The 22783-nt window shown below is 40.2% G+C and overlaps 1 protein-coding gene across 2 annotated transcripts; it reads left to right on the plus strand.

Moving 5' to 3' along the window:
• Positions 1 to 22218, plus strand: si:ch211-39i22.1 (CD99 antigen-like protein 2). 2 transcript variants are annotated; one of them, XM_020635664.3, is made up of 12 exons: positions 2 to 306; positions 7560 to 7675; positions 8751 to 8955; positions 9430 to 9578; positions 9720 to 9816; positions 10625 to 10660; positions 12431 to 12523; positions 14108 to 14134; positions 14766 to 14786; positions 16928 to 17044; positions 19011 to 19070; positions 19187 to 22218. In XM_020635664.3, exons 1-12 carry the CDS (start codon positions 243 to 245, stop codon positions 19213 to 19215), a joined length of 1014 nt encoding a protein of 337 aa, XP_020491320.2. In that variant the 5' UTR covers positions 2 to 242; the 3' UTR covers positions 19216 to 22218. The 2 variants fall into 2 exon arrangements, with proteins under 2 accessions (XP_020491321.2, XP_020491320.2); XM_020635665.3 differs by lacking the exon at positions 10625 to 10660 and having other exon boundaries at positions 1 to 306.
• Positions 22219 to 22783: the final 565 nt, after the last annotated feature.

Consider the following 22783-nt stretch of genomic DNA (forward strand, 5'->3'; position numbering starts at 1 on the left):
CTTCCAATCCAGACAAAAGGAAGGGCATCGGATCCACGGCGGCGCGCACTCAGCCGAGCATCTGAGCACCTTGGAGACGCAACCGGGCTTTGATACGACGCACAAGAACGCACCGGCACACCGACGCACGCGCCCTCCCAGATCCACCTGAAACCTCCAGGTCTGCTTAATTGTCCTGTTTGAAAGCCGAGGAAAGGCACTGTGATCCCCGGGTTCAGTAGCAGCCAGAACACCGTGTTCCCATGATGTCATACCTGTGGATTCTGCTATTAGGAAGCCTGCTGGCCGCGAGCGCCAAGGCACAAGGTAATGATTTATTCTCCAATTAATTCAGCCCAGTCCGCAGTTTTTTTTTTTTACAGACGGTTTTCCTCTTTGCGTGAACAGCAAATCTATCTATCTATCTATCTATCTATCTATCTATCTATCTATATATCTATCTATCTATCTATATATCTATATATCTATCTATCTATCTATCTATCTGTCTGTCTGTGTCTATTTGTCTGTCTGTCTGTCTGTCTGACTATCTGTTGTCTGTATCCTTCATTTTTTTCTCCATAGATATCCCTCTTGCTCTCACCTATCTTCCTCTCCCTCTCATTTTTCTCTCCTCTCCCTCTGCCATTCTCCCCCCACATTACTCACCCGTACATGTTTGTGTCTGTGTGTGAGTGTAAATGCCAGTCAGTCTGTCTGCCTCCCTGTCGGCATGTCAATCTCCCTCACCTTTTAGCTATAGTCTGTTCTTCATCTAGCCTGTGTCTCTTCTGACTAAACGGATTAAAACAACTCGTCATTCATGCTGGCGACTGTTCACGCATCTGCAGCCCAGACATCAGGGTTTTAAAACATGTGTGTCATGTAATGTGGCCGTACCTTTTTGGTTATGAGTTTTGGCCAACAAAGGGTGTGGTGAACCCTTTGTTCTCATATAAGTAAATTTCCCTCCTTTTTTTTCTCTCTCTTACTTTCCTTTTCCCTCGCCTTTTAATCTGTCTTATTTGATCCCTTCTGCCTTCTTCAACTCCAGTCTGATTTCTTCTTTACATCTTCATGCTTCATTATCTGCTATACTCTTCTTTTCCCGTCTTCTTCCACAGCTGGCCCATGGGCCCCTGCCCTTCCCTGCGGCTCATGCAATGATTTCACATTGTTAGAACGAGCAATAAAACTCAGTTATAAAGAAGGGGAGGATTGAGATGCACACATGCACGAGGGAAGTAGAGGAGATGTTGGATAAAGATAATAGATAAGTGCAGCCCAGGGAGAGACAGACATAGACTAAGATAGCCCAAGTAACAATCATCTGTATGCAAACAAACTTTCAGTTGAACGTTGGTGCATTGGTTAATCTCACTCTACTGGTTCACTTTGTATCACAAGATAAACGTAGGGAGGGGAAACACCCCTTTACACGCGCATGCACACACACACACAGGCACACATATGTCCGCTTTTTTTTTCTTTTTGTTCCCACACACACATTTCCTCCCTAATTGCTGAACTGTAGCTATGCTCCGAGCTCCAATGGATGCAGGAAATCTCGAAGTTTGCTTACTTGCAAGTATACACACTTAGTAGTACTTAGTAAGGCTGAAAAAAGATGGCGTGCTGGGGTCAGCTGCATGTGTGCAGATCGTGTATGATGTGTTTAAGTTATAGAAGTGAAGGATAGGGAGTGTCTCAGTAACTAGATCCAGCTCCAGCTGTAGACAACACCCAACAAACTCAACTAGTTTCAGCTCTTTACTCTCCCCCTGGGCCCTCAGCATCTGTGTGTCGGTGTATGTGAGTGCGGGGGTGTGGGTACTAACTTTAATGTACAGAACATGTGGGAGTTCTTCATTAATGTAAAGTGTGTGTGCGTGTGTGTGTGTGTGTGTGTGTGTGTGTGTGTGTGTGTGTTACTAGCACATGAAAGCAAAAAGAGCTGTGTGATGTGTACCAGGTGTGTGAGCATAGACTTGTCTTTGTTTACACCTTCAACTCCCATCACATAAATCTCACTTGAAGTTGATAAGTGAAACTCACACACACACACACACACACACACACACACACACACACACACACACACACACACACACACACACACAGTCTCTCCACTCTGCTCCCATAGGGGCAGTTTTAAGGTGTCCATGATTTGAGTAAACACAGCACTTTCTGTCCTACAAACCAACAATAGAACCATACCTGGCAGAACAATGTGTTATGGAGGTGCTGTCGTATCACCTGACGAGCACACATAGACACACATACAAACAGAGTCTGGTTTAGTGTTACAGGGAAAGGCTTGGTGCACGCATGTACACGCATTGTGACTCATTCAATCAAAAAAAAAAAAAAAACTGCCAATTTCTCTCACAGTCTCACGACAGGCAGCGAACAGGAGAGAACATTTCCTCTGCTTTTGACACTGATAGATCGGACTCAACTAATGTGATGTTTAAGGAGCGATATAAACTCAAGAGTGTAAAGTAAATTTACCACCCTGTGCTTTTGTGAATCTCTCAACAAAATGTCAATTTGACAGAAAGGAAAAAAAAAACTTCAATTTTAAAAAGAGAAGTTTTAGATGCCAAGATAAACAGATCACCTTTCGGTTATGAAAACAGCAGCACCTGCATTAAAGCACCAAACATCCAAGTGTGAGACATGATTTATGTATAAGTTCTATCTTTCTCTTCATGCTCAATTGACTGTTGTCATTAAAGCTTTCCAATGTGATGCAACAAGCTGAACGGGCTTACAAGTAACACAAAATGCTATTTTGTTAAAAAGAGTACAAACTTATAATTGATATATTTGCTGTAAATTTCTGTTAAGATTTATAATAAAGAGCACAGTCTTTACCTGCTCTGAAAAAAAGCAGACATATATTTTCTTGTGATTTGCTTCTTTTTGACATGACTCAACATGCACTTTATGTAATTTCAAAGTTATGCTTTCTTCAACATAGAGAGCAGGGAAATTGGTATTCATGATTATTATGATGATAACTTATCAGGAGTCTTTTCAAAGTTCAGGCAAAGAAAAATCATGAAGGAATATATTAAATATCAAAATGTATCCTGTACATTACCAGCCACTCTTCACCTTAAGTTACTATACACCCATGTTGCATTTAGCTTAGTCAGTAAAATTGTAGGAACATGTTCATCCATTATGCTCACAGACTTCTGCCCACACATACAGTTAGAAGAATGATTCACTTCAGAGCAAGGCATTTAGTTAATGATGTTATCAAGAAAATGCTTATTGGCCTCGTTGAGAGAGTTTCAGAAGAAGATTGATATCACTAATGCCTTTACATATGGAAATCCACGCAGCTGCTGATTAGTTTAGCTTAGCACAATGACTGAAAACAGTGGGCAAACATTTAGCGTTGCGTTGTCCAGCCAACAAAATCCATCCATCACCACCTCCAAAGCTCCTATGTTGGTTTTCATTACTTTAACTTCTATTTAGAACAAAGTGTAAAAAAAAAACAATTAGTGATTTTATATGGTGTTTTATGCTGGACTATATCTTGGCCCTGACCATTTACTCACTGGGATGCCAAGACTATACAGTAAGTTACTATACCTGGCCAAGGAAAAGGTAGTTTGGCACACACCCTGAAAAGCCTTAAATAAAACATAACATTTCAAATAGTGAGGTGCTAAAGTAGAGTTTACTACATTTGGGAAGAGCCAGATAAGCTGTTAGGTGCCCGCTGTCTTCAGTTAGTATGCTAAGCTAAGCTAAGCTAAGCTAAGCTAAGCTAGTGGTTTCCCCCTGTTTCAGTCTGTTTGCTAAATTAAGTTTATTCCCGTTTGTACCCTGCATGCTAAGCTTATAAAGCTGTTTCACTGCTTTTTAGTTTGTCTGACAAGCTAGTGGTTTCTCCATGTTTTCACCTTGTATGCTAAGCAAAAAAAGTGGTTCACTCCTTTTTTAGCGTATATGCTAAGCTAAGCTGTTTCTTTCTTCCTGTTTTCACTTTGCTAAGAGCTAAGCAGGAGCTAGTGGTATTAATATCCTCCTTGTACATAACTAAAAAATATGATATATATATGCATATATAAAACAAATAAATCTATTCATAAAATGTATTCATGTATAAGTAGTACCCTGTCTGTTTTGGCTTTGTGTGACAGTTCATGTCTACTATCAGATTAGTCTATTCATTTTACATTGATTAAAAACAGACATTTTAGTTTTCAGAGATAATAAACATTTATTTGATGGAGGTTGTTGTTCACTGTTTTATTCAAGTGGATTTCGATTAAAAAAAAAAAAAAAATGTAAGTTTGGCCCCACACCCTTTTCAATAAACATGAGAGAAGAATATTAGAAACATATTTAATTCAGTCCAGTTCAACAACAACTCTACAACAATAATAAAAATGGTTTCTTGGAAAGTTTGAACATAAACTGGCTATTAGAGGCTCTATAAAGTAAGAATATGTTATAGCTTTAGATTGTATAGGTGTAACTAATAAAGTGGTCAGGGAGCGTGTTTATCTATTAAACTATCACCACCAATACATGTTTTTTCTTTTAAAGAAAACAACTTAACTCAAAGTATGATGTTTTTTTTCCAAATGTGCCAACTGGTTTAACTTAAGGGTTTTCCTTTGGGGACCTTTTTTTACAGATTAACTCTGCACATGCTGTACAGTCCCATACAATCGCGTGCGGCTGTGTCAGAGACACACAGATGACTCACCAGCCTCCAGGGAGGACAGTGGCAAAGAAACAAAGGGAGTAAAGAGTTTTGGGAGAGAAGGAAGGGAGAAGAAAGGGGGGAGGCAATCTCAAAGACAAGAAAGAGAGAGAGAGAAGAGAGAGAGAGAGAGCGAGAGAGGCTTGGATGTGCAACAAATTGTTTCACTACCGCCCTAACACAAAACAGGACACAGCTTACTTAATATGTGAGAGTGAGTGTGCACACAAACTTTACGTGCGTGTGAACATGTGGTTGTTTGTAAGTTTGCACTGAAGAGGGGAGGAGAAGGTGCTTTTACAAGGCTGTACACATACATGCGTGTGTGTTAAGTGTGTGTGTTGGTGGGTGTGTATGCTGGGGGGGGGGTTTATGGGAGTGTAGTGGAGGTAGTTAGAACAGGAAGTGGCAAACTGATAGATGGGAACAGAATGTTCTTCAGAGTGGCAAGAGAAAGAGAGGGAGAGTATGGTGGGCCTTGTACCTTTCTCTCACTTTGTCACACACACACACATAGGAGTTACATGAGAGCCACATACCTCGACACGTGTATGTAAGGACAATGCCATGTGGAAACGTGCCCCCACATATACTGGAAAGGAGAACATAACCTAAATGCATGTACACATACTTAATCATACACTCAAATATCAATAAAAGTTCCATCTTCAAACATTAACTTTTTTTTTTAGCCCTATATCTGTCTACAGGCTATATGATTTAATCACCTCCTTGATGCACTTTGATTTGGAAAAGTGCTCTGTAAATAAAGGTTAAATAGCGTTAAGATGCACCGATTGTAGTCTTTATGTTTACTTGTGCTGTACAATTGCAAGTAATCCTAATCTTTGCATCTTGTCTCTGAATGTTGGTACACTCAGTTAAATACTGTTTTCAAGGAAGTCTGTTGAAACACAAACACCCACTCACACACAAGCACACCTGCTCATACATGTATTCACACATGCAGCCCTGCTGAATATCAAGCCCTGAGTGCTGTTTAATACAGTGACATACTACTGGAAAAAACTCAGAACAAAGAGGGCTTGTTTTTATTTTTTTTTCCCCATGTCATGTGAACGAGTGCATGTGGCGTGTCTTTAGCCATTTCCTGTGGGCACTCACTTGTGTGTGTGTATGTTTTTATTTTCTTTATATATGGCATAGATTTATGTGTGTGTGTGTGTTTGTGCGCGTTATGAAAGCCAGGTTGTCACCGGTGCTTTGCTCACCTCCAGAGAATTCACTGTGTGATGGAAATATTTTGAGATGTGTTCATGCTGCTCTCCCTCCTGGCTTCACTGACTCTGATACCATCTCCCTTGGCAAATGCAGATATACTTCTTGGAAACATGATGGCGATGTGTAAAAAAGTTGATTATCTTCTTTGATCGTACTAAGGAAGAGAATGAGGAAACTAATAAGCAAAGGCTTTATTACTTGTTGATGTGTCATCACAATTCAACCTGTGTCACGGTCAATGAATTCAATCATATTTATATGTCACCAAATCACAACAAAAGTATATTCATGACACTTTGCATAGACTGTGCTCTTTGTTATAGTCATTACAGAGACCATACGTTAGTCCAAAAAAAGTTAAGCTGCTGGCAACAGTGGCAAAAAAAATATTTGTAAGAGGCAGAAACCTCCAGCAGAACTACTCATTTGTAGACAGCCATCTGCCTCGACTGGCTGTCCAAGTAAGGCAGAAAGAGATTCTAGTTTTATGGTTGCTTTATTACATGTCTTTGCCTTCCTGAAAATGTATTTTCTACTTTTTCAGTCCATCTTAGATACTATTTTGCTCACAGGAAGTACATCCGATCTCATACAGAAATGTCCCAGATGACTGTATTTCTTCTGTAGTTATGAAAGGACATGCTGCCCAGACGGACCAGCATCAGGGTGCTGCTGAACTCAGCAGAGCGAAGAACGATCAAGTTGGGGCACAGTTTGCTGTTTCAGCTTCTCGCATGCAAGGGGGGAATGTCACAGTGCTGATTCAAACACACGCCAACATTATGCTCATCACACACACACACACACACACACACACAAAATGACCAGGGGACACTTTGTGTTTTCTCATTAGCACACAGCTGCTATGCCATCGCTAAGGTCGAGACTGCGTATGATGTTCGGGCAGGTCGGACTTTATCAATGTGTCTGTCATCCAGTTGTGGCTCGAGCGTTAACATCAGGCGCCGATCAGAGCAGGGTGGGGCTCTGTGTGTGTGTGTGTGTGTGTGTGTGTGTGTGTGTGTGTGTGTGTGTGTGTGTGTGTGTGTGTGTGTGTGTGTGTGTGTGTGTGTGTGTGTGTGTGTGTGTGTGTGTGTGTGTGTGTGTGTGTGTGTGTGTCTTTGGAAATAGTCATGTTAGATAATGTGTTGAACCCACAACAGCTTAACGACAATTGTGACGGATGATTTGAATGCTTTTAAGTGATAACAGATGGATTTAGGCATGCAGTATTTAATTACCAATAATTACAGTAATTATTCTTATATCCTGTAGGGACTAATTAATTTGTAGTTTGTTCTTATTTGGAATGCAAAAAATTTTCAAAGATATTGAAAACTAAGGATGTTATGTTGTCAAGTTGCAGTCCCTCCATTTCAAACACTGACATTGATTTGGGTTGCTATGTCTGCCTCCTTTCTTCTCCTACAAAGGAAATCCAAGTTTCACAGACTTCTGTCAGTTGTTTGATGTTTATTGAAGCAGCACGTCACAGCCCTTTACTTTCTTCCCACTTAAAAAAAAATAAAAAATTGATATGTCACTGTAGAGTGTGCTCTTCTTTCATGATTCCTCTACGCTCTCTCTTCACACATCTCTGTTGTAGATGATGTAGCAACAACAGAGGAAGTCCCAGCCCCTGAAGCCTCCGAGGAACCGACCCCCGAAGCAGAGGCAGCAGCAGACGTTGCCAATGACGAGGAAACTGAACTCGTATCTGAGGTAAAAGAAATTGTGAATATTTTCTGTCGGTTTGTATTGGCCCATAGCAAGCAGCAAGTGCACATTTGATTCAAGTTCAATGAACAACACACAGATTATAATTATCTAATAGCTGTAGGTTATTCTACTAACTCTCTGTCGATGGGATTTGATTGTTTCATCAGTTGTTTGTCTTGGCTGAGTGGACAGAAGAAATACAAACAACAAGCTAAGCACCTAGCAACAAGTCAGCTACTTAAGCTACAGTTAGAGCAACCCTGATTCAAAACATTCTTTATAATGTCTTTCATTCAGGTTTTAGGTTTCATCAGAAAACACTGATTTCTGACATTTCGCAGGCTTTGACTAGTGTTTCACTCTTTGCAATCATTGGCTATCATGAAATGCATTATTGTCATATATGACACTGATGAGAATGAACTAGTCAGTTTCAGTGCTTATAAATGATGGTATTGGAGTAGTGCATTGATTTGCATACTCACAGATACTATATTATTGCAATACTGGTATCAGTCAGAATTATATATGGGTGAATAGTATTAGCTCAAATCTTCACTCCAAACTCAATCAAACTATACGTTTCTATATTTAGAAGCAAAAATGGAAGAATTGGACCCCCAGAAACTTTTAAGGCCCCTATCAGCTTAGAGCCACCAGTGTTTTTCAAGGTCACTGTGCCTTGTGTGACCTTCAACCATTAATTGATAAACTAAGACATCTTAAATAGACATCTTGATTGGGTATGGAGAGTTGTATTTAGCAGATTTGTAATTGTTTTTATTATCTGTATCTCTTCATACACTGTTCAGCTCCCAATGAGCAACTTCAGTTTTTTCTTCTGCAGTTAATATTTTTTTTTTCTTTTTGTCTGGCACCTGTATGCATTTTGTGCAGATGAATGCACTCTAGTTTTGTTCTCATTATTTGCTCTGCATCTCTGGCCTTTTATAACTGCCTCCCGAAGCTAAGCTCCAGTGTGCAAATCTTGTTTAACACGAAGAAAAGGCCAAACACCTCAGAGCTGTCCTCATGTGAACATCATTTCACAACATATGTCTCTTTGTGCTGAATACAGGAAGTGCATCCGACCAAAATTGAGCCTGAGCCCACTCCTGACACCGAAGCCATTGGTGAAATCGAGCCCACTGATGGACCTCATTCAGTGACAGAGGGAGACACCGACCCTGAAGCTGGGAATGCTGAACCAACTCCTGCAGATGAAGACACTGAGGCAGGGCATACTGCAGCAGCAGACACAGAGGAGGAAGCAACTACACAAGGTGGTTAATTCATTTGACATTGAAAATAATAGTACGATTGAAATAAATCATTTCCAGCAGTAATTGTTATACGGTACATTTTTTAATTTTTGTGTTCAGCCCCAAAAAAATCAACCAATGCAGCAAAGATTGACAATTCTGTTGTAGTATCAGAAAAGCGTCTCATTTTTAGTTTTCCCACGTCCGGTGCTTTTCTAAATTTCTAGCTGCACTCCCATTCAAGCAGGGCAAATATGATTCATCCTGAAAAGCAAAAGGGATGTCTTAAGGACAAACCTCGACAGTCAGTCTCATCTATCGATTCAGCATGAGGCTGAGTGCCAAAAGACGTTTGATCAATAAGGCCCTCTAAGTTCAGCTCCTTGAAATTTCCCTTTCAGGTGTAATTCTTTCCTTCACTTTGTCAATGTGCAAATGAGTGATCACTAATACCAGCCCCCCTCCCCCTTTTTTTTGGTGCACTCTCCTGTTTAGAGCCCGCAGCTGATCCAGAGCCTTCAGCTGATCCAGAGCCTGCAGCTGATCCAGAGCCGGCAGCTGATCCAGAGGCTGAACAACCAACAGAGAAAGACGACGACGAGCTGACTACCACAAGCGACGACACCACTCCCATTCCTGAGAAGGTCCGTGGCATGCCTCCAAACTTGCTCAGACAAACAAACCCTCCCATTCCAGTGAAATACAACCGCTAACATTTGTTTATAACACAGGCGTGATTCAGGAGCTGCTCTGCTAATGAGAACTGTATTTATTGTTTCCACAAGGTGGTACCAGCAGCAGATCCAGATGATGCAGGTCGTGAGGAAGAGCCAACTGAAGCAGCTGACAAAGACGACCAAACAGCCGTCCTCATCCCTGAAAGTGAGCATATATAGAATTTTGAGTGCATATTTCTCACACTATTGTACTTGTTTACAAGGAGGAAAAGAAGGAAACAAATGATGGGGAGGAATTCATAACATAACTTCTTGCTGAGGCATTTCTGAAAGAGCACGTACCTTGTCAGTGTGTGTGCAGGAACAGATAGATGAGTTGTAGAGAAAGTGAAACACATGTTCTCTGTACTGTAGATGAGCTCACCGCTGTGACATGCGTGTGTCCTTTACATGTGGAAACTGTACAAACTTGTTTGTAAAACTTCATGCTCTGCTGCTTTGCTCTGGCACATTCTGTCCAATTTTCAATGTCGTGGTGGGTTTTGGGTAGCAAAAGACTCCTTGCATTACAACAAACCTCCTGAAATGATTTCATATCTTAAAATAGATCAAATATACAGAGAAAGATAAACATATTCCTGCTTTTGGGAACATTTTTTTTTTTTTAAATAGCTGGGAAAACTCAAGATGGAGATTTACTTTTGACACAGCTGAACTTCGATACATTTTGATTGCTGAATGCTTCTGATTGGTTGTTTGATCTCTGTCTGAAACTTGTCATGGCCAGGACTCTCTTGAAAAAGAGCTCTTGTATCTCAACAGGAGTATTTTCCTGGTAGAATAAAGGTTACAGCTAAAGAGAGACTTTTGCTGCTTTTCATGTTGTTTGGAAGATCCCGCAGTGGCAGATGAGTGCAGCACTGCTGTTCATAAAAGTTTCTCTGTGTTGTCCATTCTCAGCATTTGGATACTTTTCATTAATCCATGATCTCGCTCTTTGTCTCTTATAACAGTTACACATGATGCCGCTGCACCTAAACAGAATGCAGGTAAAATTGCCTTATTTTTCCTCCTTTTAATTCGTTTGCTTCCTCTCGGTAATTTGAGCAAAAGACTCGCCCACATGACTTAAACCTCGACCTTCACCACAACCGGGAGGTCTTTGCTAAAGAGGCTCCGCAAATCGTTGCTTATAACTATGACTCAGAAGTTATTTTCTTCATACTAAAGCTCCTCAGGGTTAAAACCATTATTTTTTTCAGTTACTATGGTAACTCTGAATCAACAGAGACGCTGACTTGTTTAAGTGATGCTTTGAAGAGGTTGGTAATGTTCATTTCAACAAAGCAGCATTATATAACCTTAAATAAAAAAACAACGCAGTGTGCTCTTGAAAATAACTAAACTGTCTGAGTTGTTTAAAGAGCTTGTCTGAAACCTTGCTCTGAATACAGCTGCTGAGTGTTTTACTTGAACTCAGAACCTTTTGTTATATCTCAATATATATTAGAACTCCATTGGGATATTTTTTTTCGACCCCAGGAGTGCCCCTGAAATGATTGATGTATTATCAGCCTTTTAAGATAATGCACATGTCCTGCTTTTAGATGATGTATCATTTTCTGCAACTCCCTAATATCTGAACAAATAATGAAAAGCAGATGTGCTTCTCTTTTAAAAGCACAAGTCCCTCAGGACCATTCTAAGGTGGGATTCTGGCGCGTCTCGTAGTATTACCTCATAAGTTAGGACCCACATTTTCTAAATATGTATTTATCAGGATTAAAAGCACATTTTCTCAAACCTACATTTACTCTTTAATCTCATCCTTTATGCTGATTTATTGATGTTGTTTAAATTAAATTGGGGGTATAGCAAGACATCCTCTTTACTGTTACTCAGGGTTTTAATTGAGTGTTAAGGAAAAGGAGGCTCTAAAAGGTTACTCTTATGTGAAAAACTAACTGCGGTTTGTTCTCTGGTAAAAAGTGCAAGAGAGGTGAGAAATGGAAAGGGATGAAATTGGGGACAAAGAAGAGGAAAAGTGAGGTGCAGGATAAAATGAAAGCGATAAAGAGAGCAGAAAATGAAAAATGAAAAGGAGAAGAGGTTAACTGAAGAACTGAAGACGTCAAGTAAATGAAGAAAGAGGCACATGAAATAAATGACGCAGGAGAATAAGAGTGTCTGGAGTGAATTTTGGCTCTGAATTTAGTTTCATTCATTATCGCTCATACATAATCTTATCTGTCTAATGGCGCCTTACAGTGTGAACAAAAACACTAACTCATTCTGATTTAGTGTCAGGACGTTATATGTAAAAAGGTCCCTGGGTAATTGCAACCTCTGAGGTTCAATCAGATGTAAAAATCATTCAGCGATGCTGCCTCGCCCCGCCCAGCCTCAAACTGTTGTGTGCTCTGACTCACACATGTTGTAGAATGTCACTCGGGGTTTTCCCCTAATGAATGTAGATTCAGGGGAAGGTATTGTTCAGGACAGAGGATATCCTTTAATCTAAGTCCGCTCTGGTTCTCAGGATCTCTGTCACACACCCTCAGAGCAGGTAGTGTTGCAGGGTCCTTATCGGGGACGCCTCTGAAGGGCTTTCACTCAGGGACATGAGGGACTGAAGTGGGGCGTGCTTCTACCATGGCAGAGATTATCATCATATTTAAAAAGTTTGGGACGGTGTGTTTGACATGTTTGAGCTGAACATCTGGAAGATATCCCTCTTGGGCGGGGCCGTGAGAAGTACATTTTGCTGCAGGGATGGATATCGTATTTCTGTCACCAATGGTATCTTATTGTTTTCTCAGATTCAGGATTCAACTTGGAAGATGCTCTGCCAGAGGGTCCTGCCGTGGAAAACCCAGCTAAGCCCGGAAAGAGCCGCAGTCTGGACCCTGGGCGTAAGTATTTCACTTTAACAATCACTACTCAGTTTATTATTGTAACCAATTACCTTCAATTTTTAAGGTATAATGTGAGGCACTGGTAAGATGAGAGTGCCTTCCCTTACAGGTTGAATACATGCTGTTGGTTATCCTAGACACAACTACATGTAAACAGGAAATGGGTACAACACTTAATATAATCTAATTAATATGTAAGTGCTAACATAAGTGTCTTTAAGGAATCAGTCAAATACAAAAACAAAATTGAAAGGAATAAAGATGTATTTTCCATCCTGTGTGAAGTGCTAATATGGATGTGTTAATGAGTGTGAGTGGCCCCCCAGCGTCCGATATGCAAAAACCCTCTCGAGGTCAGCTGTTTTTGTCACTGCGCTCTCAATTGAAAATCGTTCGAATTTTGGGACAGTGCTGCCCATGTCAGTGTCACTTCTCCCTCACAGGCCAATCAAAATCAAGAAGCGGGATAACTTCCAAAGGGGCGGGACTTTTGATCCTAACTTTTTCAACAACAGTAGAGGAAGGGAAACTAATCCTTTACCTTGCAGTGTTTATCTCATTCACTGAGACTATTTGCTTATGCCAGGACAAGATTCCTTTCCATTGCTTTTACATTTTGGTTGTTTAAAAATGTCCTTCAACAAAAGCAAATGTTGAGCATGCAGAGCAGTTTCTACCAAGGGAGGCCGCAGTACGCTGGGTAAAAGCGCACTGAAATTGAGCTCATGTGCGCTACCAGTGCAAAAAATGTTGGTCGTGGACACAGACCCTTATTTGTACATGTCCTGCTTTTATGATTGTCCTCTCTTCTGTTCTGGCCTCAAATCGTACAATTTAGTATTAAAACTTTGTAAACAACAATGACATGGAACAATGACGCAGCTGTCTTTATGTAGCCAACTTTTTGTCTTATCACAACCGTAACATTTCACTTTTACCAAAACTGTTTGTTGCACAAGACCCCTCTGCTACTGCAAGAATGCAGAGCTTACTCAGTGAGCTGTAATCCCATGGCAAGACAACAAATTCCCCCATCGTTTTTGAAGAAAGTGTATTCACCAGCCACAAAAACAGTTTGACAGCAACGCTTTAAAAGCAGCTTTTCTTTCAGCGCTATCGCTTTTATTCCCCGTGTGATGAAGGTCACTATAATCATTATAATCTGGTGTAAACCGCTCCTCTTTAGTGCTTTGTGATTAGCGCCTTTTGTCAAGTTGAAGCAGGTAGAAATGATGTCACGGGCGTATACAGACAAGCAGAATGAGATAATAAGGGGCTGTTTGCGTATCGATCGAGAGACGTAGAGGATAAGTGTCTGCATCCTTATTTTTAGTAAAAACATTTTGTGTAAAAAAACTGTCAAAGTGGGACAATTCATTCACTGTTATGTGTTCTAATGCAGAGACTGGTTACAGAAACTCTAAACCTGTAAAGCCTCAGAGGTAGAAAGTAGCACAAAGAAAGTAATCTTCCTCTTCTCTGTCCTTTTTGTCAAAGTGTTTTACATGCACCATTAACCCATTAAAACTTGAACCAGTAACTCCTCCTTTAATCACGTCTCTCTTTCTTTCTCTCTTTTAGCAAAATCTGCTGGCGCCACAGGAGATGGTAAGGCTTTTTTTCTTGTGTGTGTTTATGCTCACTTAGTGGATAAAAACAAGAAACATGTTCACATAACACCATCTGTAGTCCAAATCACACAAATCCCAGTCAGATGCAGTTGTAGCTTTGCAGACGCATCAGCAGCTGTATAGGTTTCATAAAGCTCTGAAACACACCGGATATTACTGGCATGCCCCTGACAATAAAAAAACAGGATACATTAGTAAACAGGAAATGCTCTTCCCTATTGTGTATGTTCAAATGATGTTTAAAAATGACCTTTTTTAGGAGAATTTTATGATGAATTCTCATGCACCGTGTCGTCACGCTGCATCTGTTGGAAGCTCTTAAAGCTCCTCCACAGAACAGGAAACTTCCCCGCTCCTGGTTCTTAAGCTGCGGGAATCAGATACAGCAGAGAGACAGGTGCATGTCCTTGCCTGTTTAGATAAACGTTTCCATGTGTCGCATTAAATATGCAGCTCCCATAGTTTCAATAGTCAAATCACATGTCAGTCTCCCACAGCCATTCCACAGATGTTTCCTCTTTTACTGCAAGGCACGACTGTTAAACCAGTTTGTGCGTCATTCACTTTCATCTTACTAACTGTACTTGTGTGTCCTCTGTTCTTTACAGCAGACAAACCTGATGCCCAAGGTGAGTTCCCCTTCCTGTTTTTTTTTTTGTTCTGTTTTGGACACATAAAGCCACCTTCCTATGCACTACTCCGAGCGCACTCCCCTATTTTGTCGTTTCATGCAAAGCGACAGGTGTGTTGCTTCTGCTGCTGCTGCTGCATGACATTTTCCTTCCTCTTTTTTTTTTCACGCTTTGAGATTCTAGAAGTATCCTTGGATAGTATTAAAAAAAAAAAGTTCAAAAGAAGGACAAGCACATGATTTTACCTTTAAGGTAAAGAAGTGGTTGGTGGACATCCAACCACTTCAATGATTAAAACAATCCACCAGTTTTCAAATGAGTTATCGAATATTTGGTGGAAGGCTTGTTGAAAAACGAGCTTAAACATGTTCTTCTCACTTTCTGCATTTTGAGGTTTTATCCCTGCACCTTTTTTTGTTTTAAAAGTCAAAGTTCAGTATGTTTATTTGATTTTACAGACGCTATAAGGGAGGACAGGAAGTCCCCTATAGATCTTGATATTTAGACAGACTATTGTTGCATACTTTCCCCCCCGACCTCTGACCTCAGCCGTGTAGCAAACAGTCAGGTGATAGGGGTTGTGGCTGCTGACCACAAACAGCTCCCATGGTTTCTGTTTCCACTCTTCCATAGTGATACTTTTCTGTCAGTTTAGTTGAGACCAGACAAACTGGTGTTTCCCTGTTGGCTTGCTTTGCAGATTCACGTTCATACCTGTCTGCACTTACCTGCACTTCCTTTAACTGACTCGTGACACACTCCGGTTTTTATTCCAATAAATTTCATTGACTCACAGCCTAACAGGTCATTTATCCTGAATCACCCTCTGTACTCAAGTACTCTGACTCACGGCGCTCCCTTGTGTTTTTAACTGTTTCTTCTTTTGTTTACCGCTGGATTTGTTGTACTCTCTGGATTTCTCTTATGTAGTTTCATTGCTGACTCATCCCCTCTCCGTGCCATCTCCCTCTCTTTCTCTATAATCACTTCAGCATATCCTGCCTTTATTACTTTGTGATGACTGACGCCACAGACGGGACAATAAAGGTTTTTTTTTTTTTCACAAGACGTGTAACTTAGAACAATGAGTGTCAACAAAACCTTACGACAGTCTTGCATTTTAAAAATCCAGTCTGACTGTTTTTGTCTTTTATTTATCTTATAGTTTACATTTAGCTAGCAACGTTTGCTTTGTGATCTTTTAATAAAAAGGAAGTTCAGGGTGCTTTGATATCAGGATACAGCCAACTAATAATCCCATCATTTAGCCCACCATTGATGCACCTACCTCATTCTTGAATAATGTAAAGTATGAAGGGATACACATTGTTGAAGTCTCTGATGCACGTGTGATTTGGTGTTTAAGTGTTTATCTGATCAGTGAAAAGAAAAGTAGAAATTCCAGCTACATATGTTACGTATAGTTTACTCTAGTCCCTGAACTGTGAATATGGTAAACTAGCACAAAATCATAAAAAAATTACTGACAAAGTAATGAATTTGATACTTGCACAAGTAATATCACTTTGTAGAACATTAAACACGAGCATGCGCTAATATACTTTCATTATTTTATCTGTGTTCATCGCTGTAATCCTGGTTTTGTACGCCGACTTGTGCTTCTGTTTTCTAAGCCTTTAATAGTCTACGGGAGGTATTTACTGTCTGATATGACACAGCATGAAAACTATTCAGATCCACGTTGTCATGGCAACAGGCTCACAGGTGCAGACAGAGGCTTGATGACAGGAAGGAGATCAGAAAATGCCTTAACAAGATGATGCATATCTGGCTCTCCATTTCTCCTCCTCTCTCCCCCCCACCCCCCCACCCCCGTCATTCACATACACACACAAACACACTCATTATGTCATGTCATTGAGCCTTGCTGCTGAGCTGCCATTCATTATTTCAACTGCGAAATGGCACCCAGTGGTGTTACTGAACATTACAGTCTCATTAGGTAGGTGTAACACTGACAAATATCCCACACAGCAAAGTCCCATTTGTATGATAAATCAATAACATGTCCGGATAACAAATGGTAATTGAAATGGTACTGACAGAATGGAGCGGGGTTTAGCAGCTCTGATGCACAGGTTTTTTAATGATCCGTTTTGTGTGTTTGCTCTCCACAGAGGGCGGCTCCAGCTCTTTAGCAGGCATCCTGTGTGCTGTCGTAGTTGCCGCAGTCGGAGCAGCTGCCGGTTACATGGCCTATCGGAAGAAGAAACTGTGCTTTAACAACAGACAGGGTAAGTATCCTGCTGACTTGAACTCATCATAATATCTCATTTACATAAACTCTTATACACAGGGCTCCATATTAGCTGGAGCGTTTCTAGAGAGTAGCTTGGGGTGGCGTGCCCCCCCCCCCCCCCCCCCCCCCCCATGAAATCTGATAGACCACCAAAGTTTCCATCCCATAAGACATGACTGGCTGTCGGCCCAGAGGTGGCCTTTATGTTCCAATCACCTTTTGGGGCGGGGTAGCAACAGGCTGATAGTAGCTATTATGGCACTTCAATGAAGCACATTGTTTTCCTCGATAAATCTTGTCAGTTACTTCCTTAATTCCTTAAAGAAATAATCATAGGAGATGTGTATGTTGTCACTCTTTTTTTGTTATTTTTTAGATTATTTGCAGGAATATAACATCAGTAGAAAACCTTGATAAAAGTAGTTGAAGTTCCTGTGAGGATCTGTGATAAATGTAGATTTGGGACACCCTGTGGACAAAGTTGTATTTCTTTGCTGATCTTGTCCTATACACGTGGAAGTATTCCACGTGTACAATCCTTCAACAGTCAAAGGTATCACTCCCCGTCAATCTATGCAATCTATGAAAAAAACAATTGTTTTGACTGAAGTCTGACACCTACCTAGAGGCAGTGCTCACATGTGTTAAAATGTACTACACAGAAAAAGTCAGTCTGTGGGCTGATTGTGTTGTTTGCTCATATAGAGGCATTACTATTCATTTCAGTCTGTTCCATAACAAGTTAAAAACTGCTCACAGGAGCTTTAAAGATCAAATGATAAGATGAGACGGAACTTTTTCAGAAATTGCTATTTGGACATGTGGGAGCACATATACTGTCTCCCATCCCTGTTAGAAGTCTGGACATGCCCCTTGATGTATGACTGAAATTCAGCTTATTTCATGACCTTTTGACCTTTGTGGGTTTTTTTTTTATAAACCCTGCAAGCAAAGTTGTTTTTCCTGTTTATATGGTTGCCCATATTACAAGAGCATCAATAACTTCACAACATCAAGCCTGTGAAGTAGTTTGGTCCTAAATCAGAAGTTCACATCCTTAAATAGTCAATGCCAGAATGCAGGAGAGCATAATGACAGTGCATAATGTTTATTTGGATCATGCAGAGTCTAAAACATAAAGCAACTACCACCATTTTTTGGTAACACTTGTAAAAATAATATTAATGACTTTATTTAAATAGCACCTTTAAAAACTCTTTACAAAGTGCTTTGACATACAAGAAAAAGCAACATTAGTTATTTATTTTTTGCTTAGTATTGGAGGTCAGCAGTCTTTCTTAGAGCCTTAACAAACTCAGCTTTATCCTTTAGAAAATGATGCCAGATACAGTCATGTCAAACACACACACACACACACACACACACACACACACCTACCAATACTACCGATTCAGCACATTTAACATTTACAGTCAACATCAACAAAAGGCCACTCAGCTTAAGCAGTGTCGGGTAAACTTCAGTTTCTGCTCACACTTTATACTGTGAATATCCGTAGTAATGGCTAGGTTTTACGAATGATAAATTCATCAGTTTTACTCTTGGAAATGGATTTATCTTATCCCCCTGCAACATCGCTAAGACAGCCCTATCAGTATTCATGAATATGAATGAGTTAAAGGCAATTAAAATCGGCTCGACAGCCTCACACTGCTCCATTGAAAATGAACGGGAGGGCTTGACTGCTTTGAAACAAGTCCTTTTAAAGGTTAGGCACCACATTTTCATGGTGGTGATAATGAGCAATTAGAGCTGAGAAGTGTTCGCTTTATCAGTAAATCCCCCAGGGTGCTATCACTGTCGAACGTAATGATGTCACACTTCTAATTCATGCTCAGTTAATTTAATGCATGTGTAATCCAAACTGACATGTCTGCCCATTTTTCTCTTTTTTTTTGCTTTTTTCGCATCTGTGTGACTTTGTGGGTCTGCGTGATCAGAAGCAGATCCGGAAGCTGCACGTAAAGCTAATGCAGCAGAGGCCCAGTCCGATCCCCAGGGTAAGACACTTTTTACACACATAAACACACTAAATGCATTTCTTTCTCACAATCAAACATATTCAGTCCGTTGCACTGTGCTGACCTTTGCATTGTATTTATTCTCCTTCCTGCAGTCCTTAGCAACCTGCTGAACTCCTCCTAGACCAGCGACATCACAAAACCGCCTGGAACAACTACCGGCAAGCAGAGTGGCAACTCACTGTTCAGCTCTATTATGTGTGGAGCTAAATTACTGTGAGGCCCCACAGTAGGGCAGTGTGTGTGTGTGTGTGTGTGTGTGTGTGTGTGTGTGTGTGTGTGTGTGTGTGTGTGTGTGTGTGTGTGTGTGTGTGTGTGTGTGTGTGTGTGTGTGTGTGTGTGTGTGTCTGTTTTTAATGTGTGTGCATGTGTGTCTGAATGAGTGTGTGCGTGTCCGTGTGTGTGAACAAGCATTTGTGTGTTCATTCTTGTGTGTTTGGGTATATGGTAGGGGGGGAGCGAGTAAGAGAGTGGGTAAAGTAAGTAGAAATATGTGAACCTTAGGGATGTTGTGATTGTTAAAACATAGGAATTTATTAAAAGAATTGGTCAACTCTCTACTTTAAACAGACAGGACACTATGAGATTCAATCTCAAATGTAGTATGACCATAAGATGGCTCAATTATGGAACTACTTTTTTTCATATGGCTACTACAGAGCTCTAGTAATTAATATAAACCAGTGACCAAAACTTTATACTCCATAATCGGTGACTTTTTTTCTGCTTATACCGTCATAATTTGAGCCATCCATGTGATCAAACAAAGAAAAAATCCTGGAAACGAGTCACTTAAAATGAAACATATGTCAAACATATTGTCTTATTCATAGTAACTGTCTGCAGCACAAACGCAGGGTAAATGGATAACAGGGGGCTTTTAATAACTACCACTGTATCTCCTGGATCCTTGGGGGAAAAAAATAAGAAAAAAGAATTATAATCCAAGGATTATGGTGATGCAGTTACATGGTCCAATGTGTTTTTAGTGGGCCACAGATGTCACTGTATGTGTGCTTGTTTTTGTGTGTGTGTCCTTTTTTAATTGGTGAAGGGGCTTAGTTTTTTTATCCTGTTTGACGATCAACACTTCTCAGTCAGTTTAGTTGAGACGGGGGGGGGGGGGGGGGGGGGCATTTGCAATAATTTACAACAACAACAAAAAACAATAAGGAAAAATCTGATATGTCATTGAAAATTGATTAAAATATTCACAAACGTTTATTTGATATATACTCTCCCTGTTGGGAAATAAGGAGAGAGAGAGACAACATCAAAATTCACTGAGTTGAAGTGAATTCCAGCCTTTTGTCGAGAGTCTACCTGACATTGACAAGCTCAAAAGAGATCGTGTAATAATGTACAAGACAATATTCTGATGTAGTCTGTGTGTCAGTCTAGTTGTGATGCAGTCATTTCTCCTCTCTAGTGCCTTTCACTGACACAGCCTGGCTTGAACAATCTACAGACACAGAGAGAGCTGGGGCGATGGAAGTGAAAAGAGGCAACATAGTAGATGAATGTAATTTAAATATATTAGCCAGAAAAAAACGGAGGAATGTATGATCTAAAATCCATTCATAAATGATCATGTTGGTTAGTGAGAAGCCTCACCTTGAAGTGCTCATGTATGTGAAACTGTTACATTCATGTGACAGCTGCTGTATATGTGTTCACAGTGAGCCAGCAGGCTGTTTTTATTTTTAGTACTTTTATATTTACCAATAACGCATTCCAAACTCCATTTATATCAGCGCTAAAAAAAAAAGAAGTCTCCTCGTTATGTGTCTCTTTCTTTGAGCAAGCCAGTTGCTGTCACAGTGGTTTTTGTATCATTCATATTTCCATCCTCCTGTGATTTTTTATAGGAATTTTACATTTTAGCAGTGGTGCCTCAGAGCTGACACAGATAGTCTCGAGTCCACTTGTTTGCTGTGGTATTTTGTGAATATTATTGTGAAATGCCTCAGAAGCAGCGCTACTGCATTTAGAAAAAAATAATACAAAAAAAAAAAAGCCAGCCATTTTCCTTTTTTTTTCCTGCAGCTGTAGCACAAAAATATAAACTTCTGAATGTCTTTCTGTTGCCTTGCAGTTTTTTGTACTTGCTCTGCTCCCTTTAAACTTTCAAATAGGGTCATAGAGTTTCTGCGTCATGCTGCACTTCATGTAAAGTGTGTTACTTGTAAAGCATCATATAGCTGCAATACAGGACAGAGACTGTTGCAAACAGCCTTGCCTCAAGCTGAGAAATATTAATTATCCGTGATGATGTCACATATCAACTTAACCTACTGTATCAACTGTGGGCCTGGTCGCAGGATCTTAGCTCCGCCTTCTTATCCTGTAATCGGTGATAGACTGAGTTTCTCTCAACACATTGGGACCAAGTGGAAAGTGTGCCAGATTATCTCACTGCATCTGCAACAATAGCATGGAGTTATAATGCACAAGATACCCGTTAAATAAGAAGTACAAGCTTTCAGATAAAAAGCCGCTGATGCCTTCAAAAACCCACAATCCTTTAAAAACAGAAGCACTCTGCTGATCTGCAGTGCACATTCACAAACCTTCCTGGGACTGATTTCATGTCAATGAGGACTGAAACAACAACACATTTTAAAAGGGAAGGGTAATTAGGACAACTTTTGTTTTGCGCATTGTGGTGACAAACAGTCGGATTCCTTGTGAACACAGATAACTGGAGCATATAGCATCCAAACAAGAATGTAAACCGAGGAAATTGAAGACTTATTGGGTCCTGAAGTGTACTTTCTATTCACTCTAAGGCATCAGTAAAAGCCCTGACCAGTCCTGCCTTAAACTGCTTCTGAAACATATAAGAGAGGTCCCAATGAACAGCATCATTATCAGAAACAAGCATTGAAACAGCAGGTGATTTTAATAACCCCATCTCTACGGGAGAAGCACTTTCCTATCCTGTATACATCTTGATTCATTAAACATATTTAGACAATTCATGTTTGATTTAGGTAAGTGATTCTTCCTTTTTATTTAAATGGTTTTTTTTTGAGTGTCTTCTTTTTTTTGTCATCTGGCACTTGTGTTGTTCTTCTGGAATTGTGTAAATAATGTTTGAGGAGTCAATTAAACAGTTTTCGTGGGAGTTGGTGTTTTGGATTCTTTGTGCCAAATATCTTCGTCTGGTGTGAAAGTGTGTGTGTGTGTGTGTGTGTGTGTGTGTGTACGCTAATATTCCATTAAATGACCCGCATGCAAAACTTTGACTTTAGAAATGTTTTTACATTTCAGTTAAAAGCACATCTATCGTTTGTCATTGATAGAAATACACCTGCATGTGACGTCTGCCTCTAATAAAACCTCAGATAGGCTCTTACACGACCTGAAATGCCTGATATGTCAGGTATTCAAGAGAACACACACACACACATACATCTCAGCGTGGTGAATGATTTATGATGAAATGTTCCATAAAGCTGTACACCTGAGGCTTCAGAATGTGAGAACCTGTGCACACATTTTATTTGTATGTATTCATTTCACTGCCACAAGTCATCACACTCACACTACAAACAACTTAATTAAACCACAGCTCGGAGATCGGCGGGGATGACTTTGATATGGACGCTATCATGGAGTTACAATTATAACTTGATACATTTTCTCCCATAGTTCAAACAAGCTGTGAGGTGTCTGAGAGATACACATGA

Source organism: Labrus bergylta, chromosome 13 (genome assembly GCF_963930695.1).
Source record: "Labrus bergylta chromosome 13, fLabBer1.1, whole genome shotgun sequence".
In the NCBI taxonomy this organism is placed as follows: Eukaryota; Metazoa; Chordata; class Actinopteri; order Labriformes; family Labridae; genus Labrus; species Labrus bergylta.